Source organism: Alligator mississippiensis, chromosome 5, assembly GCF_030867095.1.
Source record: "Alligator mississippiensis isolate rAllMis1 chromosome 5, rAllMis1, whole genome shotgun sequence".
NCBI classification, from domain to species: domain Eukaryota; kingdom Metazoa; phylum Chordata; order Crocodylia; family Alligatoridae; genus Alligator; species Alligator mississippiensis.
Window position 1 is genome coordinate 217,566,590 of NC_081828.1, and position 24,053 is coordinate 217,590,642.

The window sequence follows — 24,053 nt, forward strand, 5'->3', positions numbered from 1 at the left end:
GGCCAGCAACACATTTGCATTTACAGCACTTACAACCCACCCACCAACATTTTGGTGGCAGGAGTGAAGGATGCTACACTGAAAACAAGGGTAGAATAACGTATTCGTTTTTGGTGCACTTTTCCTGGCACCTGGAAAATGTTCAGAGCTGCTATTTCCATGTTGACGTGGGCTGGCTTTGCCCTGGAGTGTCTCCAGGTTGGTACGGGGATGACAATGACGACAAGCGGCCTTCCGTAAGAAGAGCTGGAAAGAAGCATCGCTGAACCAGTGAGTAACAGGGATACTGGGGAGACGCCAGGTTTCACTCGCATATCCTAACATAAGCAAGAAGCAACCCAAGGAAAAGAAACAAAAATGCTTTGACTGCCTGATTCTAGGCTTGTCAACAAAGGCAGGCTGCAGCTATGGCACGGTTGAGGAGAGTGACCAAATGACGCTACGTCAGGGAATCGCATGAACCACTCTGGCCTCAAACTGCCTCCCCGCTTTGTCAGAGGCACCTATTATACCGTAAGTACCACGCTAAATGAATCCACGTGCGACTCTGTGCAACTTAACTTAGCACTGCCTCTTTTCTTTCCCAGCTGAAGTCCATCACAAAGGGTGCAGACAGACCTGTCACACTGATCTCTTACCTGGCTGCGGTGGGTGAGGAGGGGGCATCTGGTGATGCATCATGGGGTACGGAGGGGGCTGCTGATGGGGCAGCAAGCCCGGATGCGTGGGCGCCCCGAGTGGGTTCATGCCCGGCCCGCTGGAGTGCTGGTGCGACTGCTGGGCGTTCTGACTGTGCTGCTGCTCCATTTGCTGGCGAGCCCGTAATTCAGCATATTTCAGCTGCTCCATGTGGAAGTTCTGGCGCTCTGTCAGCAGTTGCTGCCTCTGCTGTTCTAGCTACAGTCAAGCCAGGGGAGAAAGAGAGAACACAGCTAAGTTACAATCGAGAAGGTGTAGGAAGGTCACGTCCTCCAGAAGTTCTTATAACCAGATGGGAACATCTGTTCAGCTCAGCACTACTCCCCAGTCAGCGACAGCACATACTATTAATGAGGGATGCTGCCCAGTGCTATTTGCTGTAGGTAAAATTTACCGTGGTGCTTTTGGCCTCGGCAATGCCACTACAGTTGTCTACAAGATAAACGGTATGAATGGCCAACCTGCACTCATTTCCAAACCTTCACCAGCATCCAGTCACTGCCTTGCACCATGTTCAGAAAGTCACCGTGTCCTAACCACATACAACCCGAGAAATCCCCTGTGGAAATCCTTCACCATCAAGTTCTGCCCCCGCAACACACACTACAGGCCCCAATTTCCAGAGTAAGAGCTGCACATCGCCATGACCTACTCGTCACTGGCTCTGGCTTATACACGGGGCAGTTTAAGCAGGATGACTCTCCCTTCAACTTCTTTTACCAACAGGTCGCTGTGGGAGTTCAGAGGCCAAGCCTTGTAACCCACAACCAAGACACTAAATAAATCTGTTAACTGCAGAACTGGATTCTTACTGCAAGTCCCCTGGTGAGTGTTTCATCATGGTCAGCAAGCCTGGTACATTAAGCCATAACTCGCTTGAAAAATATCCGAGTCGTTTAAAATCAGCAGCATTTAACATACAAAGCATACATCCTTTAGTCTGGTGGAGGTTTACAACAACACTTTTCACCAGAACTATACAAACCCCTTCTGTTCAGGCAGCCATGAAAGAAACTAGTGAAAATGTGGAGAAACTGGATTTGTGGAGACTTGAGTATGAACTATGCCAGCTGGCAACCTCATTTAAACAGACATCCTCTCTATGCTAACTAGGAAGCAGATCAGAAACCAATATCAGCCTAGAAGACAGGCAGCTAATACATTCCTCTCCTAATTCCCCTGCAATCTCCATGTGGTTGAATTATGCTCTGTGGATATGAATTGCCTTTGTCTGGATTCTGGCTAAGCCGTCTCTTCCTAGGGAAGGAAGGAAAAAGTGATGGTGGTTATGATTTCTTAAATCAAGTGAAAAAACCCATGGAAGCTAAAAACCCACATTACAGAAAGTTGCATCTCTTCTCTCCAGGCTCGAAGGGGAGTGCTTTAAGCAACAAGCCGTGCTTTGGGGTTTAACACTTTGCTTGCATTCAGAGGCCTTTAATCTTCGGGAGCACCCTTTCACAACACACAAAGACCCCCCAACTCCACCCATGTAGCAGACGCTCACCTCCAGCACATGCATGAGAACAGCCTTCTGCTACAGAGCAGGCATTCACAAACAGAACCAGATGGGGACACTAATGAATAATGCATAGCTCTTGTTGGGGAATGTTTTTCAGCATGTAATGACCATGACGTGTTTATTCACCCTGCTATGATTTCTGTGTCCTTGACCGATTTGACGTTACCAGGAGGAATCTGCTCAAACGAAGGGACAAATACACCAGTGGTGTGATGGTGCTTGTGTGAAAGCAAAGCAAAGAGGTGGTGGGCAGTTCACCACAGAATTACGGCAAGTGCTCCAAGAGCAAGGCTGAATAAAGGGAAGTACCGCTGCAGCACGCTTTTATGTGCTACCATGTCCCCGCCTCTCCAGCTTCATGCCATCATCTCGTTACAGTACATCTCAAGAGGGCAATCCAATGGGATGCCATTATGAGTATTCCCACAATGCCAACACATGCCTAAAAATATGCCTGGCCACTAAAAAACCCCCCCAAAAAACAAACTGGTGGGGGGAGAGGCAGAGAGTGCCATGGCCAGGAATGAGAGAAGCTTCTCCACCACATTTACAACTGGAGCAAGGTGTAAAATGTTTTCAAAAAGAGAAGCGATCTAATCCACAGGGATACTGCAAAAAGCAACTGCTGTGTGGATGTATTCTTTACCGCTACAACAGCCGTCACCAGCCCACCCTCTGCTTTCCCCCTCCCTCCGCACTAAAGAATGCATTCATTCATGTGTTACCCCAAAGTCTGGGTCAGCAAGGCTCCTATCTATAGAGCCTCCAGACACGCCATCTGAGCTGACGGTGCTGAAATTGCTTCAGATTACAAATTAAACATAATGCGCAGTGCCTAAAACCCCGTCCCTTCCAGCCCCAAGTGGGGGATGTCTTCCAGCAGTAACAAGTAGGTGACCTTTAACACAGGGCTGCGACAACTTGAGTACAGCTGGAAGGACGTGCGCAGAGAGCCCGCAACACCACTCCTGAACTTCTCCTTTTGTTAAATTAATTACTCTGCTAAATATCCAGGATGTCAGGGGAATAAAGCTGCATTTTAGCCACCAGGAGCCAGGGGGCAAGTTTCTACATACATTTTAAAAAGGAAAATGTCATGTGCCTCAGAATGGAGAAAGGGATGTCATTGTAACAGACTACATCCCCCAAAGATAAGGAGATGCACAGAGAGCCTTTTCAACCTAGTTACGGCCATTTCTTGAGCTGCCAATCAGTGTCAGAGGCAGATGCCACGCTGGAACAGCAGAGGAAGCCGAGCAAAGAGGAAACCCTTGTTGACATTCAGTTGTGATAAGAGACCAGTTTGTCAAACCCTATCAGTCTGATTAATGCCAGGACAAGGATGTAAATTCCATTAACTCTATTAGGATGAGTAGGAAAAACCCAGAATTACATGTCAGTATCTCATCTCGCCACCATCCTCTGCACGAGAGGGACAGCAAACGAATCCACGGGGGTATGGAAAAGGCAACGAGTCCCTGATGAAACATTTTATTTTGGGCTCATTGCCGTAGTTAGGCGGACACAAGGTCTCATCTGGAAAAACAGCCAACAAATGAATCAAAGCTTGGCTCTGCAAACACCACAGCCACCAGTGACAAATCTGCGCGCACTGCACCTCCTCTGTGGTATTCCCGATTTTGAACGCGTACCAGGGGCTGGCAAAGTAGTCGCTGACAGCGAAACAGAGCGACTGAAGAAACCAAGAATGGCTGATGCCCTTGCCGTTCGCTTGTTTTAGGATCTCTGCATCTGTGCTGGGAAGAACCCAAGGCCCTTCCCAAGACCAAAACAAAAGCACGGGGTCTTTTACTCGAAGGCACTCTCCCTCCCCTCCACCGACCTCCTCCCCCCACATCTGTCTTCTTGGCCCCTCTCCCTTATCCCATTGCTCTTTCTTCTTCTGTCCCCTTTAACCAACTGCTTCCCCATCACATCCCAATTCTTGCCATCCCTGTAACCTCCTTTGGTTTTCCCTCCTCTTAGAGCTGCACTTTCACCCTGCAGCTCAGAGATATTTAATCTGCCCAGGGAGCTCTACAGGTTAAGGCACCTGACTATCCCCAGAGGACAGCACCTGCACTGGGAGGGCACTCCAGGTTGAGCAAACACACACAGAAAGTGCTGAGCAGGAGACGCAGGCTCCTGGGAGCTGTGGAGGCAACTTTTTCCAGGAACAGAAAAAGACCAACCAGGTTAAAAATATAACTTTGGACAGAAACCAAAGTAAAAAAGACGAGGCAGAGGGTTGGTTTCTCTAAAGCCCATACCCAAGCTAGATGTCAGAGGCTGTTCCCCATCCTGTTCTCTTTGGAAAATGGTATCTATTCTTGACTCAGATATTGGTTACCGCTCAACTGTAGCCTCCTCAGAGCACCAGTGAGCCGTAACCCCACGTCCAAACACAGCTGTGGGTGAGGGGAACAGACGGTACTAATTTGGGATATAAAAGAGATTCCAGAGGCACACCTCTGAGAGGCAAATTAAATCACAGGGTCATTGGAAAGTAAGGCTGGAAGGGACCTCCGGAGGTCACATCTAGTCCAACCCCCTGCTCAAGCCAGGATCATCCCCGACTAAACCATCCCAGCCAAGTGTCTGTCCAACCTGCTCTCGAAAAACCTGCCAGGGATGGACACTCCATAGTTCCTCTGGGCACCTGTTCCAACCCCTGACCACCTTCAGAGCCAAAGTTTCTCCTCATCTCCAGACAAATTTCCCCCGTGAAACGTGAGGAGGGATCTGTTAATGCCCCAACTGTCCTTACAGCACAGATCTCTTCAGCCAATGGTTCTGCTCTAGGATATGGGAGACAACATCTTCTGCACTTACAGCTTCTTTCTCTCTGTCCATGATCGTTTCCAGCTCCTCAAAATGACGAAGCTTGATCTCCAGTTTCTTCATTTGTGTTTCCACCAGGAGGGCTACCAAAGATTTGATCTTTCTCTCTTCCACTGCTGCCAGGTGCTGAGGGTAAAACATACAAAGTTTAGCCACACACTCATCTGTTACAGGAGGGAGTTACAGAATTAAACAACCACATATGAACCGGTGCCTGCGTTCCAACTTTGTTCACTTTTGTCAAACATCTATTTGTTATTCACTTTCAATCTTTTAAGTTCAGAAGGACAATCAACAATCATCCTACGCCTCCAGGACTTTTTAGTCAAAGCAGATAGATGCTAGGCTCTCGCACGAAGAGTACTGCCCCTCGGCAGGGTCATGTTACTTCAAGCCTTTCAGCATTGTGAGTAAGTGGCACAGAGGTATTATAATGTGGGGAAAAGAAACTAAGTCTAAGGTTAGCAGGTTATAGTAGCTGAGGAACGCGCATCATCTAAAACAGATCTCATTAATGATGTCTACTGCATGGAACAACACATACAGGAGGGCTAAGTAGTGACTGGAGGCATGCAACAGCCATTGTAGAGATCTTTGCTCAGCTGGATTTGAAATCATATAACTAGTTAAAAATGGACCCCATTACAGCATCCTACAGCAGTCAAGTAAAGATTTATGTTGTTCCCAATGTAGTCATTCTGCTTCAGCCTAGGAGAGAGTCTACCCAGCCTGACTCTCTGCCTAATACGCTTTCAAAGTATCCATAAAAGAAACCCCCATTTTCCTTTATAACCAGTTATCACAGCAGTCCCATTTTATGAAAAGCTAAAAGCAAGGCTACATTCAAAATGTGAGAGAGCAAAAAATAGACTACAGACAAAACCAACCAGCCTCAAAGATCCCCCACAAGGTTTATCTTTACTACTGCACATGCATGTCTGAAGAGGATTAATCATTTAAATAAATGATATCTAAATGAGACAGTCATTAAATACAATGACATTGTCTGCCTTTTATTTGTAAAATGCTCTAGTATTTTAAGTTTCAACCATGAAGGGAAAAGGAAGAATGAGTTCTTAAATGGCAAAATGTACTAGCCACCATCACATCTCTGTTCAGAAACAAAATGCAGAATTCAGCAAAGCCGGCTGTTTGGTTTGTAGAGCTGAGCCAGGGAACAGTGTCTGAAACCTTATTTTCTGGTGTGGTCACGATTAGGTACGATGTGGTAGCACCATGATGCTTGTACACTTTTGGGGAGAAAATAGGTTGGGTTTGCTGAACACGCACTTCCAGCAGACCACAACAGAGAGTAAAACTCATACTACAAGAAAAGGGTTCAGTGGCCTTAGCACAGGAATTAAGCGCTTCCAACACTGCCGGAGTGTGCAGTTTGGGACTACTTACTTCACTTCCCCATGCCTTAGTTTTCCAAACTGTAATGTGGGATCAAGAATTAAATCAATCATAGAACATTTGAAAAGTGCCAACCAAGCATATTTGGGGAGGGAGAGTCAATGTGCATTCATCAGGAAGGGGAATGTTAAAGAGCAACAAAGTAAATTGGACACTTAAAAACAGCAGATCCAGAAAACTTGTATTCAGGAGCTTCAAAAAGTCAGCCAAGAAGCTCTCTGGATCGTTAATGCTGATTTTGCAAAGCCTTGGAAGACTGGGCAAAGTTCCAGAGGACTAGGAAATAAAAGTAGGTTATGGCAGTATTTCAAAAGGTAAATGGGATGACCTGACTCATTATAGGCCAAACAACCAACCAGCCGTTTGGGAGAAGGTAAGAGAACGGCTGATAAGACTCTTTATTAATAGAGTTAGGGGGCGGTAATACAATCCATGCCAATCAACATGGGCTTACAGAAAACAGTTCTTATCAAACTAGCCTGGTATTTTAGGAGGGTCCAAAAGTTTGGTTGATAAGAGGCAGTGCAGTCTATGTAAACCTGGCCTTTTGTCGAGCATTTCCCTGGGTACCACAGAGCATTTGAAAGGAAACTGGACCCATGTAGAAATCAACATGGTACGCATCAAATGGATGAACGTGGCCAACTGGTCTCAAAATAAAACTGTAATAAGAAAACAGCACATAGCAGGCGCTCTTCAAGAAGGACCCAAAGGAACTGGTTCTCAGCCTTATGTTGCATAACACCCCAACAAGCCTAGAAGGGAGGAGGAAGGGATGCATATCACTACTGACAAGTTTTGCCACTGCCAAACACTGAGAGGATGCTAAGCAAGGAGAACAGGACACCAATTTAGCGATCTGGCTTGCCTGATGGGCTGGTATGAGACAACGATGTGTGTGTTAATAAAGCTAAACCTGAAATCATGCACCTCGGATAAATGAATGCAGGTCACTTACAGGACAGGAGACCTAATCTTGGAAGTGGTGACTCAGAGACGTGGGGATCGTGTTCAGATGCTTATCCCTCCTGACTTCCAGTGCACGGCCACGATCAGAAAGGCTAAAGCAATTCTTAGATGTATAAACAGGAGACTCTCGAGGAGTAGTGTGGTTACAGCTCTATTCGACACCAGCTCAACCATTACTGCAATACTTTTGGAGCATACAGCTGAAAGATGTCAATAAATTGGGGAGTTAAGAGAAGAGACATGAGAATAATGAGAGGACTGGAAAACATCCTTTATAGTGAACGCACAGGGAGCTCACTCTATTGAGCTTATCAGAAGAAGATTAATGGATGACTATCACGGTCTATAAATACTTTGTGCATTAGTCAATCGCGGGAGGAGTGCAAGTGACTGAAATGATGCAGCCAAGAGAAAGGTAAATACACTCCTAGGATGGAGCAGGAGAAAGATTTCCAGGAAAGTAGTAATACTACTATACAAAGCACTGGTAAAACCTGCCCTGGAATGTGTGTACAACTCTGGTCACCTACATTTAACAGATGAACTGGACCCGGAGCAGATGCAGAGGAGGGTCACTAGGGCGATTAAGCTAATGGAGCATCTCCCTTCCCAGTGGAGACCTGAAGAGCTTGGCTTTGTTTAACCTAGCAAAACAAAGGCCAACTGCGGATACATGCCTCCCCACGAACAGATCAGGTTAAATAGAGAGAGAAGAGCCGCTGAAGCTAAAAGGACAATGATGGCACAAGAAAAAGTGGGTGTGAACTGGACGTGGGTAAAAATAGGTTGGAAGTTGGACAGCTGCCTTTCAAGAGGAGCAGAGGGACCGAGAAGCCTCGCCACAGCCTTTAAGGGAGAACTCAGTGGGGTTATGAAAGGGATCACATGAATAGCTGAGAACTAGGCTGCCAGCAAGTTCCCCAAATAGGTGCTGTAGGAACTCAGGACTGGAGGGAACAAATCTGCTGATAGAAAACTTTTGAGTCTGGGAGACAAAGGAATGACAAGATCCTATTAGGCCGAAGTAAGACAAAAATCAGACTAGAAATAAAGCACTGACTTAGGGAGTAATATACCACTTGCTATGGCACCGATTCTCAACCAAGGTGCCGTGGCACCCCGGGGTGCCTTGAGATCCTTTCCAGTGTGTCATAGGGTACAAGGCTGGGTGTGCAAACATGATGCACAAGATAAACCTGGTTTTCAAATTGTTTTTAACATTATGGATTTCTTTCTGCCTTGTTGTGAGCTTCTCAAGCTCTTTGCAACAGAAAAATGGGTCTCATTTTTCTGTAGTCAAAAACCAAGCGAAAACTAAGAGCTGCCATTTTCCAAGGGGGCCTTGAGGCTGTCAAGGTTGAGGACCACTGGGCAAAGGGCTGTGGTGGATTCTGCATCACTGGCAGTTTTCTATTAAAGTCCGATTGTTTCCGTCCCCTCCACCCTGTTCCAAGATCTTCTTTAGTTCAACCCTAAACAATTGGACTTGGAACAAAAATGAAACCTGATCCCGTGTCATGCAAGAGCATGAGCCAGATGAGCACAATGGGCCCTTCTGGCCTTATTATCCATGGATCAGCAGCCTTTCTGGAGGCTGCTTTGCTCAATTGCATGACCCAGTAAAGGGCACTAAAACTATGTTCAGGGAAAGGGCATCCGCAGAAGAAAGATGCTGAAAGGGATTCCCTAGGTCTCCCTTTAGCTGCATTTCTTTATGGCAAGGAAAAAAAAAAAAGATCGATTTAGTCATCTAGCGTGAGGAAGGAGAACGATGTAAAGGGGGCGTATTGCAAGCAAGAACATACTAGTACTCTGCATTTAACAGTCTTTCCCCAAAGGAATTTAAAATACTCACAAGCTGCCTGTGTGGATTATAAACCCTAGTCCACAGATAGGAAACAGTAGCGAAGATGTGAAAGAACTAGCCCAAATTCAAACAAGGCATTCACAGATGTGGGAACAGAAGCTGTGTCCCTACTGACCTGCCCCAGCCAAACACCAGATTAGCCCAAAGAGGGGCAAAAAATAAAAACATTCTCCCATTCACCAGCCTACATCCCCAAAAAGCCCCTGCAAGACTCCTTTGACACAAGGAGGTTTTCTAATGCAACACTTGCAGTTTCATACAACTTTTTATAGGAACAGCTAGTAAACTGGGGTTTAACAGAGCTGAGGTTACTCCAGCACACATACACAACCTGGCTCCCTAAAGAGCTTAAGTCTGCCTGGATGTTTAGGGCAAATGGGAAGAGAAGTCCTCATTGCACTGCACTGCTACTTTACAGTGCAAAGGCCCTAATTACAATGTGGATTCTCTCTCGTTACATATACACGTGTGTGTGTAAACATATATAAATATATCACACATGTATATAAACATGTGTATGTATACATATATAGACACAGACACACACAGATATACACAAATATAAAATATGGCGTGCGTGTGTACATACACACTTTTATATATATACATAAAGTATGGGGGGTGTATACACACACACATATATTATATATACAGACATGCATTTTACACACACACACAAAATTATATATATATATATATATATATATATATATATATATATATATATATATATATAGACATAGGCAGACAAGGTTCCTTGGGTGAATTTGATATCTTTTATTAGACCAACCCAAATAGCTGGAGAAAAGTTATTAAGCAAGCTTTCGGGTTCAAAACCCTTCGTCAGGCTAAGGAAGTCTCAGCAGTCGGTGTTTGCACTTCCTGGATGGAATGAAAAATGAAACAAGCCAGGGGCTGGGCTGGGCTGGGGAGTCAGTTGCTAGGCAGATTATAATGTACCAAAAAATCCAATGTCTATGTGTAGTCCCTGATCTCTAGTATCCAGCAAGTTGATGAAATGGAGCTCATAGGCTCGTCTCTGGGAAGTGCTGTGTAAGTTTCCCTTGAGGATTAGGACTGAGAGATTGGAGAGAGAGTGGCCCTCCTGTGAGAAATGTGTCCCCACCGGTACTTGAGTATTATTGTCTTTGATAGATTTCCGGTGTGCGTTCATCCTGGTGCGCAGTTGTTGTTTGGTCTCCTACATATCTTCCATCAGGGCATTTGGTGCATTGGATGAGGTATATCACATTTCTGGAGGTGCAGCTGTAAGATCCAGGGATGCTGATGGCTCTGTTGTGGGGTGCAGTAATAGTGGGGGTGGTGGAGATGTGTTGGCAGGGTTTGCATTTCTTGTCCTGGCACGGTCTGGATCCTTTTGGTGTGTTCTGGGCCTGAGGAAGTTTCCTTCTGGTGATGAGGTTGGCGAGGTTCGGTGCTTGTTTGAAGGCTAGGATGGGTGGCTCTAGGAAGATCTTTTTAAGAATCGGGTCTCTGTCTAGTATGGGTTGCAATTTCTTGAGGATTTTCCATACAGGTTTGAGGGAGGGGTGATAGGTCATAACCAGCAGTGTGCGATTTGCGGGGGTTTTCTTCTGTACTGCAGCAGTTCTTCACGTGGTATCTGGGTGGCTCTTTCAAATGTGCGATCTACCTCTTTGCAGGAGTGTCCTTGTTGGGTGAAAGCCTTTTTAAGACTGGTGAGGTGGCGATCCCGGGTGCTCTTCAGTACAAATGTGGTGGTATCTGAGGGCTTGGCTGTGTATCACAGCTTTTTTGGTGTGTTTAGGGCAATTGCTGGTTCTGTGCAGATATGTATGTTAGTCTGTGGGTTTCTTGTATACTGTGGTCTGTATTTTACCATTCTGCATACTGATCATTGTGTCTAAAAAGGAGATGTTGGTGCTGAAGTATTCTAGAGAAAGTCAGATGGAGGGATGGTGACTGCTGAATTTCTGATGGAACTCAATCTGAGATTGCAGGTTCTCAGTCCAAACGATGAAGACATCATCGATGTATCTTAAGTATAGCAAAGGTTTGCAGGTGCAGGAGTATGCTAAAGAAAGTCGGATGAAGGGATGGCGACTGTTGAATTTCTGATGGAACTCAATCTGAGATTGCAGGTTCTCAGTCCAAATGATGAAGATGTCATCGATGTATCTTAAGTATAGCCAAGGGTTTGATGGTGCAGTTCTTGAGGAAGTCGTCTTCCAGGTGGCTCATAAACACCGTACACACCGACTGCTGAGACTTCCTTAGCCTGACAAAGGGTTTTTGAACCCACAAGCTTGCTTAATAACTATTCTCCAACTATTTGGGTTGGTCTAATAAAAGATATCAAATTCACCCAAGGAACCTTGTCTGCCTGTGTCCTTAGACCAATACGGCTACAACCTAAACCCCTGCATATATATAGACATGCATTTTACACACACACACACACACACACACACACACACACACACACACACACACACACTATATAGACATGCATTTTACACACACACTATATATAGACATGCATTTTACACACACACACACACACTATATATAGACATGCATTTTACACACACACACACACACACACACACACACTATATATATATATATATATATAGAGAGAGAGAGAGAGAGAGAGAGAGACATGCATTTTATACACCCCCCCCATATATTATATGGACATGCATCTTACACACACAATATATCTATATATATACACACACACACATACATACACACACACACACACACATATACATATACACACATGCATTTTATATACACCCCCCCATATATTATATAGACATGCCTTTTACACACACATATATATAGACATGCATTTTACACACATGCACACACCCATATTTATTATATATATATAGACATGCATTTTACACACACACTATATAGACATGCATTTTACACACACTATATATATATTTTATTTATTTTTATATATATATATATATATAGACATGCATTTTACACACACTATATATATATTTTATTTATTTTTATATATATATATATATATATAGACATGCATTTTACACACACTATATATATATTTTATTTATTTTTATATATATATATATATATATAGACATGCATTTTACACACACTATATATATATTTTATTTATTTTTATATATATATATATATATATAGACATGCATTTTACACACACTATATATATATTTTATTTATTTTTATATATATATATATATATAGACATGCATTTTACACACACGCACACACCCATATATATTATATATAGACATGCCTTTTACACACACATATATATAGACATGCATTTTACACACACATATATATAGACATGCATTTTACACACACGCACACACCCATATATATTATATATATAGACATGCATTTTACACACACACACACACACACACACTATATAGACATGCATTTTACACACACACACACACACACTATATAGACATGCATTTTACACACACACACACACACACACACACACTATATAGACATGCATTTTACACACACACACACTATATATATATATATATATATATATATATATATATATATATATAGACATGCATTTTATACACACGCACACTATATATATATATATATATATATATATATATATATAGACATGCATTTTATACACACGCACACACCCATATATATTATATATATAGACATGAATTTTACACACACACACACAGATAGACAGACCCATACATATGCATGTCTATATATGGGTCTGTCTATAGATATCTAGATATAGATATAAAATATGGTGGGGGGGATGTGCGCACACATGTCATTTTGATTTTAACATATAAATTAAGCCTCTGACGCATTACAAAAGGAAGAAAAGAGGAATGAGCTTTATTTGATGCAGGACGGCTCTCAAAAGTAAGATTAGGTTTCAGGCCTATTGATGTCTTGATTGTTTGCCTGAAAGTGCCCGTCAGTCTGAAGTGCAGAAGTGAAGCTGCTCCTTTAACATAAGTGCTCAGCATTCAGATAAGAGGTTTTGCTATGAGCAGGAGTCCCAGGGTTTCAGAGGCAGATGCAGACAAATAAAAGTCCTTATGAGGGGGCCAGGTGGTCTGAAGGATTCACACTTCATTGTAAGAGTTTCACGTTATGGAACCAGAATTTGGCTTTAACCAAGGTCTTTCATGCTCTAATTGCTTTGTGAAGCGTTTCAGAGTGCCTAGCGACCGGCTCTTCCCTGACTGTACCTGTAAGCGAGATGGCTGCTCACATGACCTTCCATTTCAGAATTCTGTCTGCAAGGCAATTCTGCTCCGTTATCCCCAAAAGTAACGGGACCGCGCACAGCAACCCTACCTAATAAAAGACAGCACTTCCTCTTGTGTACGGCTATTCTAGCGCTGTGCTACACTACTGTTCCCACGCGCAGAAAATGCACGGTTCTAGGGAGTGAACAGGTTATGACAAGGTCTTCTGGACTCTTAAAGTACGCTGCAGCAACAAATCCCATCCATGCTGGAGTTCAGCCACCTGTGAAATGGGTGGGGGGGTACGAGTTGAACCTTAGCATCTGTTAAGTCAGTGAGACCCTCACATAATACAGTACTATAGAAATTACATAAAAATGTGGGGGGGGCAATAGCCCCCCCCCTCCAGAACCCCCCCCACACAAATAAACAACAAAGAAAAAACACCAAAAAACTCAACCCATTCCCACTGTCTTTTCTTCCAATTTCCACTTTGACTATTGTACCAGCACCTGAAAAAAACAACGCAGTCCAAATCCGAGAGGCAAAACTAAGGGGTCTTTGCATTTTCAAACAGACTGTCTGCATCTCCCACCAGAAGTGCACAAAGGGGAGTAAGGAAAGGTCATCATCACGGACAGAGATTAAGCAAGCCAGAACTGTACCTTTCGAACGGCTTTGTGATCTACTTATTTTACTGAGAACCTGCACTCCTGTTTGCTTTGCAGCGCTGCCATAGGTAACGTGGGGTGTTTCTGTGCCAGCCTGAGCATCAATATGCACGTTCTGACTTAATCCTCAATACTGTTGTTGCAAGAAACAAAACACAGCTTGACCTTTGCATCCAAGCTAAATGTAAGGCTGCCAGTTAGAAAAAAGTAGCACTGACATTTAAAATGTAAACTGATCTCAAAATTAAGAAAAGTGACCATGGCAACTATGTCACTCCTCGTACCTGCAGCTCAGTGATTAGGCCACTTGCTTAGGGTGAGAGAGACCTGGTTTCAAATCCCTCTGTCTGTTTTGGAATAGAGACCCGAGCCCAGGTGTCCTACCACTCAGGAAAGGGTCTCAAACCCCTGGCAGCAACAGGGCATTTTAAGGCAGGGGTCTCAAATCCTCTCTGCTCAAACTGTTCCACTTTGCACAAATGAATATTTCTTGGGGCAGAGAAAAGAGCCCGGGTGTCCCCCGCCTGGTGAGAGGCCTAACCAGGCTATTATGTCTCCATCTGTGTGGTTAACGATGCTTAGAGCAGGCAAATTTAAGACTCTGGGAGCGTTGTCTTCGCTGAATAAAGAACCGCGGCTGGTTACTACATGGTCTCCAAAACAAACCGACCGCAGATTCCTAGCCAGCCTTTTGTTCTGGGAGGAGCTTGGCTTGTTGCGAGGTACAAAGAAATCCCTCTTTTAGGCAAGAACATGGTTGTAGCTTTCCTTTGAGCCAAGCCTGTCCACACAACAAGAGGATCTGCTAAAGATGCACGGACAAGTTGTTTCATAAAACTATGTGGTAACCGGCTGAAGTTTCTTTTTCAGAGAAGATAACTTTGCTTTACCAGAGTCTGCTCCATTGGTCTGTTCAACATGAGCCTGGCAAGGAACTCAGTGTCACAAAAAAGGCAAAGACATTCAACCCTGGAAAATGGGGCTGGGGGGGGGGCTGTCAATGAACACATGGCCTATGGGGCATGAACCACAAGTTGCACACCATGCTACTTGAGTGAATCTAGCTGATCACTTTTTTTTTTTTTTTGAAGAGGAGTCAGAATGACACAGTCACATGACACAGGTAGATAAATGCTATCAATGCAACCCAGAGCAACAATTAATTGGAGCCTTTAATTGTACAAGCAAATTCAGCGCTGTGATCCACTCTTAAAACCCAACTGGTCCCAATCTTCTACAATGAATTACAAAAACCTGCACCAGTTTGTGGTGTCAGAATACTGCTGCAGGCTCGGCAAAAGTAAATAGTGAACGGAGAAAGAACAGTAGTGAAAAGTATGATCCGAGAAGCAGCTGAGGCACATTAAACACAAGGAGGAGGAAGTAGATGGGAGCATTCATTACATTGAATTAAGAGGGACATTTAAGAGGTGGCTACAATAGACGTTATAAACCAGGAGCTGCCATGTGGAACACTGATCCCAACTACAAACTTACTAGATAAAGCCTGCAGATAAATAGTTTTTGTTTTTCCTGGGTTTAGCTAAGAGTATGTGAAAAAGGCAAAGGAAAAATAAGTTTTTTGATTAGATGCCACCAGCATACAAGACCACTGAACAAATAGAAAAATGTTATCTTAGCCGATGTACATATATAGTGCTTTCCACAAGGATTTCAAAGCTCTTCATAAAGATGCCAACTTCCCTGTGAATCAGTGTTATAATTATTTTACAGATGAAAAAATTTTGGTACCAAGTGAAACAATTTGCCTAAATTCATCCTGGTTGGTGTCAGAATTAAGACGACAAGCCTGGCCTCTTTTTGCCCTATATCTTAATCATTATGGGACACTCCCACAAACTATGCATTTAAAGATATATATAGATATATATATATATAAAAATGGATTTTCTCAGGAACATCCACTGACTTCAGTACATTTATAATCGTAACCTTAACCTAATCACAAGGAAACGATTTCATCTGGTAAGAGGTCCGAGAGCGGATGTGAAAGCGCACGCACTGTATGTAAAGAACGAGAGAGCAGAACTTCAAGTCCCCGTGACTTGGAACAATGGACCATTTTTCGAGCGCCCCCAATTAAAACTGGAAGTCAGTGGCTACGGAAATTTGTACACAACAAACCTTTGCTTTGGTGGCAGCTGAGGCAAGAGCTGCAGCTGCAGCCGTTGCTACATTTCCTTCAGAGATCTCATGTTCCACTTTCTTCTTCCCAGTATCACTCTCCTTGTCTTTGCTTGCATCAACGTTTTCCTTGTTCTCCTCTGCTTCCTTCTCTTCTAAAGAAACGCCAAAAATAACTTGATACATGTATACTTCAGTGTTAATGACTATCACACCAGGGGTAGGGTTACATAGCATGCAGGTCTGTGCTCACACAGCCTAAATCCATACATCAGCATATTACAACGTTCCCACTTGGGTGCTTCACACTGCTGTGCCTCTACTTCAAGTGTTTTCACAAAAGCTATTTTAATTCCAGAACTACGCACACCAGAGATCCCCGCCTACCCCTTCCCTGAACAGCCAAGGGTGGCACTCCGAAGTCCCTGCCTTCTCTACCCAGGTCACTTCTCTCCATCTTTGACCCAGTCTTGCAACAAACCAATCTTAAGTTGCGTTCCCAACATCTCATCACCACCTTCATTTAGGAGATGCAAACTGAGACTATTGTCTTATTCTACCCGTTCCTAAAACCCTAGACATGGCAAATCTGCCAGAAGAGATGGGTCAGACCTACGTAGTATGAGATAATGTTCATAACAGAGGACTGAAGTATTTTAAAATGTGCAAGATAAAATACTCAGAAATTGCAGTATCCCCAGCTGGTCAAATGATTTGCATAGCCACATATGGAAACTGAGCAAGCATGATAGCTTCTGAGCATAAAAGCAACTCCGACTGTCTGCCCCTTTGCATGTGGAAGAGACCAGTGGCATGGCAATTGGGGGGGAACTCCTTTATGCTGCATGTGCCCACTTTAGTACAGCAATTTATTCACCTACTCATTTACCGACAATATGAAAAAAGGCTCCCACTGAAGTCTAAATTGCTTTCATGAAAGAATTTAGTGCTAGAGCTCTGCAGTGAAATTAAAATGGAATATTTACTGCCGAACCAAGCAGCAGGCCTGATGTGCGAGAGGAAATATTTCTGCCACAATTAAGTTTATAGTCTCTTCCTACATCTTTGGAGAAAGGCTATTAAAGGTAACATGCAGTTGAGTAACAGCCACTATCTATTACCTGACTTGACATCAGCAGTCACTTCACTGTCTTGCTCCTTTTCTGGATTTCTCTCATTTTCTCCTTCCTGAACTTTTTCACCTTCCTCCATTTCACCTTCTCCTTTACTTTCCACCTGGTGGGTAGAAGGGAGAGGGAGGCAGAGCAGAAGAGAAAAGATAAGAGACATACAACATTAGTGTGGTTCACAACTCCATTTTAAAATTGTTCCAACATCCCTAGGAAGGTAGAGTAAAACTTAATTAATTTTGTTGAGATGCATCTGAAAACCAAGATCAATTTTTTGGGGGAAACAGGGATGACCACACTGGATCAGACGGTCTATTCAGTCTGGGAACCCAGCAGTCAGAAATGGACAGCAGATGTTTCGACTGAAAAGGCAACAAAAATTTGGCAGCAGGAAATATGCACCGACCTGTCCTGGCTCCTACCTGTCATCTCATTTCAACACCTATTGGTTAGGGCTGGGCTTAAAACCTGCTGCATAGAAGGTGTTGCATCCCTTGGAAAATCTGTTACGTTGGATGTAATGAACCTGGATCTCCTTGATGACAATCCAGATGTCTATTCCTATTTTGAATTTTGCTAAATTCATTGCCACTAGATATATCTGAGGCCTTGAAAGCTGCAGCCTAATTACTCACTGTGTGAAAAAGCCTTTTTGCCCTGTAGCTAGAGCGGAGCAATAAGCATTTCCACTCCTTAGATCATGCTTTTGTAAACAGAATAAAGTGTTTCCTTCAGGGATTCTCTCTTTTTAAAACTCAGGGGTCTTAAACTGTATAAGAAAATCAGCAGTGGTTTCATGGAGAAAGCTAGAGGTGACAAATACTTCTCCATTTGGAATTCAATCTGAACTCTTAAATACGTCCAATCTACTCTGTTCTACAAGATGATGAATCATTTTCCAAGAAGTCTGGATCAATGATTTTCATGCTCTTGTTTACCATGTGCTATATTTACACATCTTTCAAAAAAGAAATGTAAAAATTATGCAAGAGAAGAATACAGTAAGCAAGAAGTAACAACTAGAACGATGCACTTTGCATGCTATTATAGCCAGTAACGTTTCATTTATTTGACTGAAAAAATGGGATGACAAGGAAGTATGACAGATAAGAGCAAACACAGCAACTTAAAGCTTTAAATTCAGTAAAGCCCTAGGGCACAAGTCTGAATCCAGTCCAGGTCGGAAGTCACTGCCTTTAGTAATGGACAGCTCTGCTATATGAAAGGAGCTACTGCCCACCAAGTCACTGTCACAAGTGTCTGCTCCTACTGATACTCTCCATGAAGATGCATAGACGGAAGAGGCAGACCAGACCGCTTGGTAGAAGAGCATTTGATCTTGCACACACTGAAGCCAACAAGAATTTGCCTCTGACTACACTTAACGTAGGAACAAGCCCTAAACCAGGGCCAAGTCACACTGGCAGAAGGCCCCTAATGCCATCATGACCTGCACTGGAACACTTTCGTGGACAAAAGACTTCACTCCAGCTGCCCACCAGCTCCAAATGATACCCAGAATGGAAATGCAAGAACTATGTTTGTTGTTTCTGTCCTCTTAACATCCTCTATATGCCAGCTCTGGAAATGGGTTACACAGGCAGTCCAACACAATGTTTTACAAAGCGCTGAACACAGGAAACTTTCTTGGATGGCACTCCTCTCTGCTGGTCTTGTACCAAATGAATGGTTCTCAACCCTGAGGAGACAATTTCTCACTGAAGGAAGCTAAGTGCAGCCACAAGGCTCCCGTGTGATGTTTCAAATCCTGAATCAGTGCTGCTGCAACACTTTTTGTTGTTGCAGAGAACAAGATGCAGACCAATGGCTTGAAGCTGCAGCAAAATAGGTTTAGACTGAATATCAGTAAAAACTTAATTCCCTGTTAGAGCAGTGAGGTAGTGGAACAGATGCCTAGGGAAGCTGTGGACTCTTCATCATTGGGGTGCTCAAGAGAAGCAGGTTGAACAGGTATTGTTCAGGGATGACCTAAGAGTAACAGTACCTATGCTCTCCTATGGGTATGTCCCATGCTTCTGGGTTTTACTGGTTGCCACTGGGACTGGGACATTTTTTTCCCCTTCCTGCTGCAACATGGGTTTTGTTTTGTTGTTTTTTTGCCTCTCTCAAAACCACTGGATGCTGGCTGCAGCCAACACTGGGGATTTTGATGGGAGTGTGCCCTCTTCCTTGGATCTCTCGAGTGTATTTTAACAACCTTTCCAGCAGCAGGACATTGGTTGCTATGGTCCCCCCTGCTTTACTTGTGGCAAATTAGGGAGTTAGCCTTGCATCGTGTCAGGGCTGACTGTGTAGGTTTGCTGGGAAGTTGATCATGGATTTGTATAAAATGGTTTGGATAGGGATGATCCTACTACTGGAGAGGGGACTGGATTAGATTACTTCCGGAGGTCCCTTCCAACCCGTTTTTTTCTATGATTCTAGTGCAGAACACATCAGGAGTTCCTAGTGCAGCTTCTCCAGGGCTCTTATCGACATTTCCACTTCTACCCCTGTACTCCTTGCTGCTCTGGGGCTGGCAGGGACTGAAGGACAGGCTGACTGACTCCTCTCACTTTGCCCCCACAACTCCACCCTGAGCAATCTTAAAACAGCAGAGTGACCCAAACACTAAGCTGAGGCCAAACAAGGTGCTCTAGGACTGCAAGCTGTTTAGGGCAGGGTCCATGTTTTCATTATACATGTGTGAAGTGGCTAGCGCAACACTGCCATGATTTTTGATGCTGCTGCAATACAAAAGTAATAATTATTGCCAACTTTATTGCAAACGGCAAACTTCAGGAAGTATCACACAAAGATTGAAGGCTCAGATACTCACCTTTTCTGACTGTTGCCCATCTGTCTCAGTTTCCATTTTTTCTTCTTCAGCTCCATCTGTGAAGAGAAGGAACGCAAGGACACATAAGTCAGCAGTCAGAGTCGCCATTATGACTATCATACTTGGTCATTAATTGCAGAATTTACTGAGGTCTCCTGTTCTACTCTGAAGACTGGTTTGAGAAAGTTATGCAACACTGGATACCTGGATACTTAAGCCAAGTTATCTGGCTTTAGTTTAAAAGGAAGCTATATCAGGCGAGATGACATTAAAGTCCACGTGCTCTTTGGAGACGGGAGTCAACAGTTACAGCCCTATAAAAGGTCAGAGCTATCCTGCAATTCTGTAACATCCAAGTGATGCTATAATTTCACATAAGAACTGCCATTTACTGTGTCAGACCAAGGGTCCACCTTGCCCAGGATCATGTGTCACAGTGGCAGAGAGTGGATGTTGAAAGGGAGAGTGAAATGGGTCTGACCAGGGTTTTTTCTACTGTTCCTCTCTCTTACTTAGACCTTAAACGCTGGAGGCTGCAAGACACCAAAACAGGTGGACACCATCTTACAAGATGTTATACCAACTGTTTAATTTGTGTAAACAGTCCAGTCTTAGAAGTCACAGAACAAAAAAGTAGGGCTGGAAGAGGACCTCAGGGAGGTCATCTAGTCCAATCCCCTGCTCAAGGCAGGATCATCCCTGCCTAAACCATCCCAGCTAAACCTGCATTTAAAAGCTTCAAATGATGAAGATGCCACAGTCTCTAGGACAGTGATCAGCCTGTGGGCAAGCTCCAGCGGCACTGGGTGGCAGGGAGCTTCTGCAGCAGTTCCAGGGGAAAGTGGTAGTGGTGGGCGTGGGGAAAAGCCGCAGCAGCAGCAGATGTTCTCTCCATGCCAGTGGTAGGGAAAAGCCGCAGCAGCACCTGGATCCTAGCACCCACCCACCTCCGACTCAATCTGGCCCAAAGCCGGCCATGGACTGCTGCTCTAGAGCAGCGTTTCTCAACCTCTTTTGTACCAGGACCCATTTGTAAACATCGATGGCCAGTGCCCCTCACTCCCGACCCGCTATCCCCAGGCCCCAGCCACCGAGTGTGTGGGCAGGGGGCCCCAAGCAGCCCCTTGCAGGCTGGAACTCTGCAAGGGAAAAGCTACGGTTTCCCACATTTTTCTCATTTAAAGGAAAATCCATTTTTAAAGTTTGTTTGCGACCCTTTCATATATTCTTGCAACCCACTTTTGGGTCGTGACCCATGGGTTGAGAAACACTGCTCTAGGGAATCTGTTTCAGCGCATAAGCTCTAACTTACAGGAGTGCAGGTTGTAGCCGTGTTGGTCTAAGGACATAGGTAGACAAGGCTCTTTGGGTTATCTGATATCTTTTATTAGACCAACTAAATAGTTGGAGAACAATTTAAGTTTGCTTAAAAATTGTTCTCCGACTATTTAGTTGGTCTAATAAAAGATATCAGATTCACCCAAAGAACCTTGTCTACCTATAACCTCTCACTTCACAGTTAGAAAGTTCTTCCCCATATGCAACTTTGATCTCCCTTATTGCCATTTAACAGAGTTATTTCTTGTCCTGTTCTATGCATGCAGAAAAGCCAGTTCCTATTTCCTTTATAACAGCACTTTTTGTATTTGAAGACTGCTATCAAACACTTCCCGCTCCCAGCTTTTTCTTTTCCAGACTAAATAATCCCAGTGCTTCCAGCCTTTCCTTGTAAATCATGTTTCCCAGATTTCTCTTCATTTCTGGTGTTCTCTCGTCTGGACTCTAATTTGTGTCTACACCTTTCTCCAAGTGAAAAACTGGACACACTAATGCAAATGAGGCCTAACCCGAGCTAAACAGATTGGAAGAACTGCTTTGTGTCACCAGCCTGTGATACTCCTGTTAATAAATCCCAGTATACTACTGGCTTGTTTTTGCAATAGCACACTGGTGATTCACAATAAGCCTGCAGTCCACACTGCCCCTTAGGCCCTTTTCTGCAGTACTGAATGACAGTGAAGTTGTTCTCCAATTGGCACTTGTGCACTTGATTATTTAAATGCCTAGCTTTGCACTGATCTTTACTGAATTTCATTTAATTTCAGATCTTTTTTGCAATGTTTCTAAATCAGCAGCACTTTGGAGGACAAGATTAGGATTCAAACTATCCCACCTAGCTTTGTATTCATCTACAAATTCATTAAGAACGCACACAATTCCATCCTCCAAGTCATTAACCGAGTTGTTAAACTGGACTCCCTAGGGTCTTTGGATATGAAGATCTAATAGTTTTGCAGCCACCTTATGGTTTCATGTAGATAACTGTAATAAAGTCAAAGTATAATGGCATGGGAGACTGTATTAAAACTGTCGTTAAAAGTCCATGCTTAATGGTATCTACTGCTCCATCCACAACCTTCCTTCCTAACCAGAGGAAACCTTAAAATGCCAGAGAACGATATCAATTTGACAAGCATGACTTCCTCTTGACAAATCCACCTTGGCCGTTCCTTCTCACCTGGTTACTGTCTTAACATTTTCCTTGATATTGTCTTACTTCCAAGAGGCAGAAAGTCTTAAGTGAAGGTCCTCATCTTTTAGTACTCCCAGAAGAGTAACCCCTGCTCAGCACAAGCTTCCTGACGTTCTTTTCATGAACTGTCTGCACTTCAGATTGCAGATTCCCATTTGCAGACAGGCCAACACAGACTAATGGTGTTCTGAGTTTTAGCAAGATCTCCAAATCTGGCAGAGGCGTGTCACTTATTCACTGTGAAAATACTTTGCTGCGAGGTTCCAGCAATGTTGTAAATAGTGTTAAAACTTGAAGAGTCACCCCCCCCCCACTCCTTCACAGCAGGCATCAGCTGTAGAGTTTAATTTAAATAGTTCTTTAACGTTCTCCATAACCTCAATGTTCTTGGCTTACAGGCCCTTCACAGTTTAGCTACTGCTGTTGGTCTTGTGGTATTTCCCTGCCAGTCATTTCTCTCCATAAGCTTCACCAATAACTGGCCTGTCATAGCTCTCATCTCCAAGTCTTGGAAGAAATGTGTTTTGAGGAACAAAAGGCCTAGTGATGTCCTCAAAGAAGTGTTAGAAGTGAAAGACAGAACATGTGAAAAAAATAAAAAAATTCATAGTGTGGGATCTCCTTACATGGTTCCTTATTTTGGGGTCTGAGATGTTGCAGCCTCATGACTACATGAGTCTTGCATACATGGGAGTGGGCTTTTCTTGACTGGTAATGTCCCCTAGACCATGTACAAGTCCTATGCTTCCTCTGGAAAGTGAGAGGGGCAGAACAAGGATCACAACTCTCCCCCGCAACACAAACGCTGTATTGGTGAGAAATTGGGAAAGCAGAAATGGGGGGCAGGATCTACACGGATCACATCAACTTGAAGAATTAAAGTTACTATAGACCAAGCAACCATGCTTCAAGGAAGTGTCAGGTGGGTCCTAGTTTAGGACACTAGTCACAGTATGCTCTCTGGATATTAGGAGCAAGGAACTTGAGTTATGTCAGTCCAACAGTAGTTGCATACTGCTCTCCTGGTCTTGGCCATATCAGATGCCACCCATCTCGTTGCCACTGCCTGCCACAGTAATATGGACCAGGGGAAGGTCATGACTGCACTCCCCACGGCCTTCATACAGGAATCCAGGGCAGGACAGGGCATGCTTCATCTAGGAAAAAGCTTGGTCTGTTT

The 24,053-nt window shown here is 43.8% G+C and overlaps 1 protein-coding gene across 3 annotated transcripts in view; it reads right to left on the minus strand.

Moving 5' to 3' along the window:
• Nucleotides 1-24,053, minus strand: part of SMARCC1 (SWI/SNF related, matrix associated, actin dependent regulator of chromatin subfamily c member 1) — a 136,446-nt gene that overhangs the window by 25,940 nt on the left and 86,453 nt on the right. For 2 of the 3 annotated variants that reach the window (XM_014604464.3, XM_059729271.1), the window contains 5 exons: nt 20,341-20,396; nt 17,493-17,607; nt 16,372-16,526; nt 5,054-5,188; nt 639-897 (listed from right to left, as the gene is read on the minus strand). In XM_014604464.3, the coding sequence (XP_014459950.3) occupies nt 639-897; nt 5,054-5,188; nt 16,372-16,526; nt 17,493-17,607; nt 20,341-20,396 (720 nt within the window). The remainder of the gene's footprint in view (nt 1-638; nt 898-5,053; nt 5,189-16,371; nt 16,527-17,492; nt 17,608-20,340; nt 20,397-24,053) is intronic. The other variant, XM_059729270.1, reaches the window with a different exon arrangement.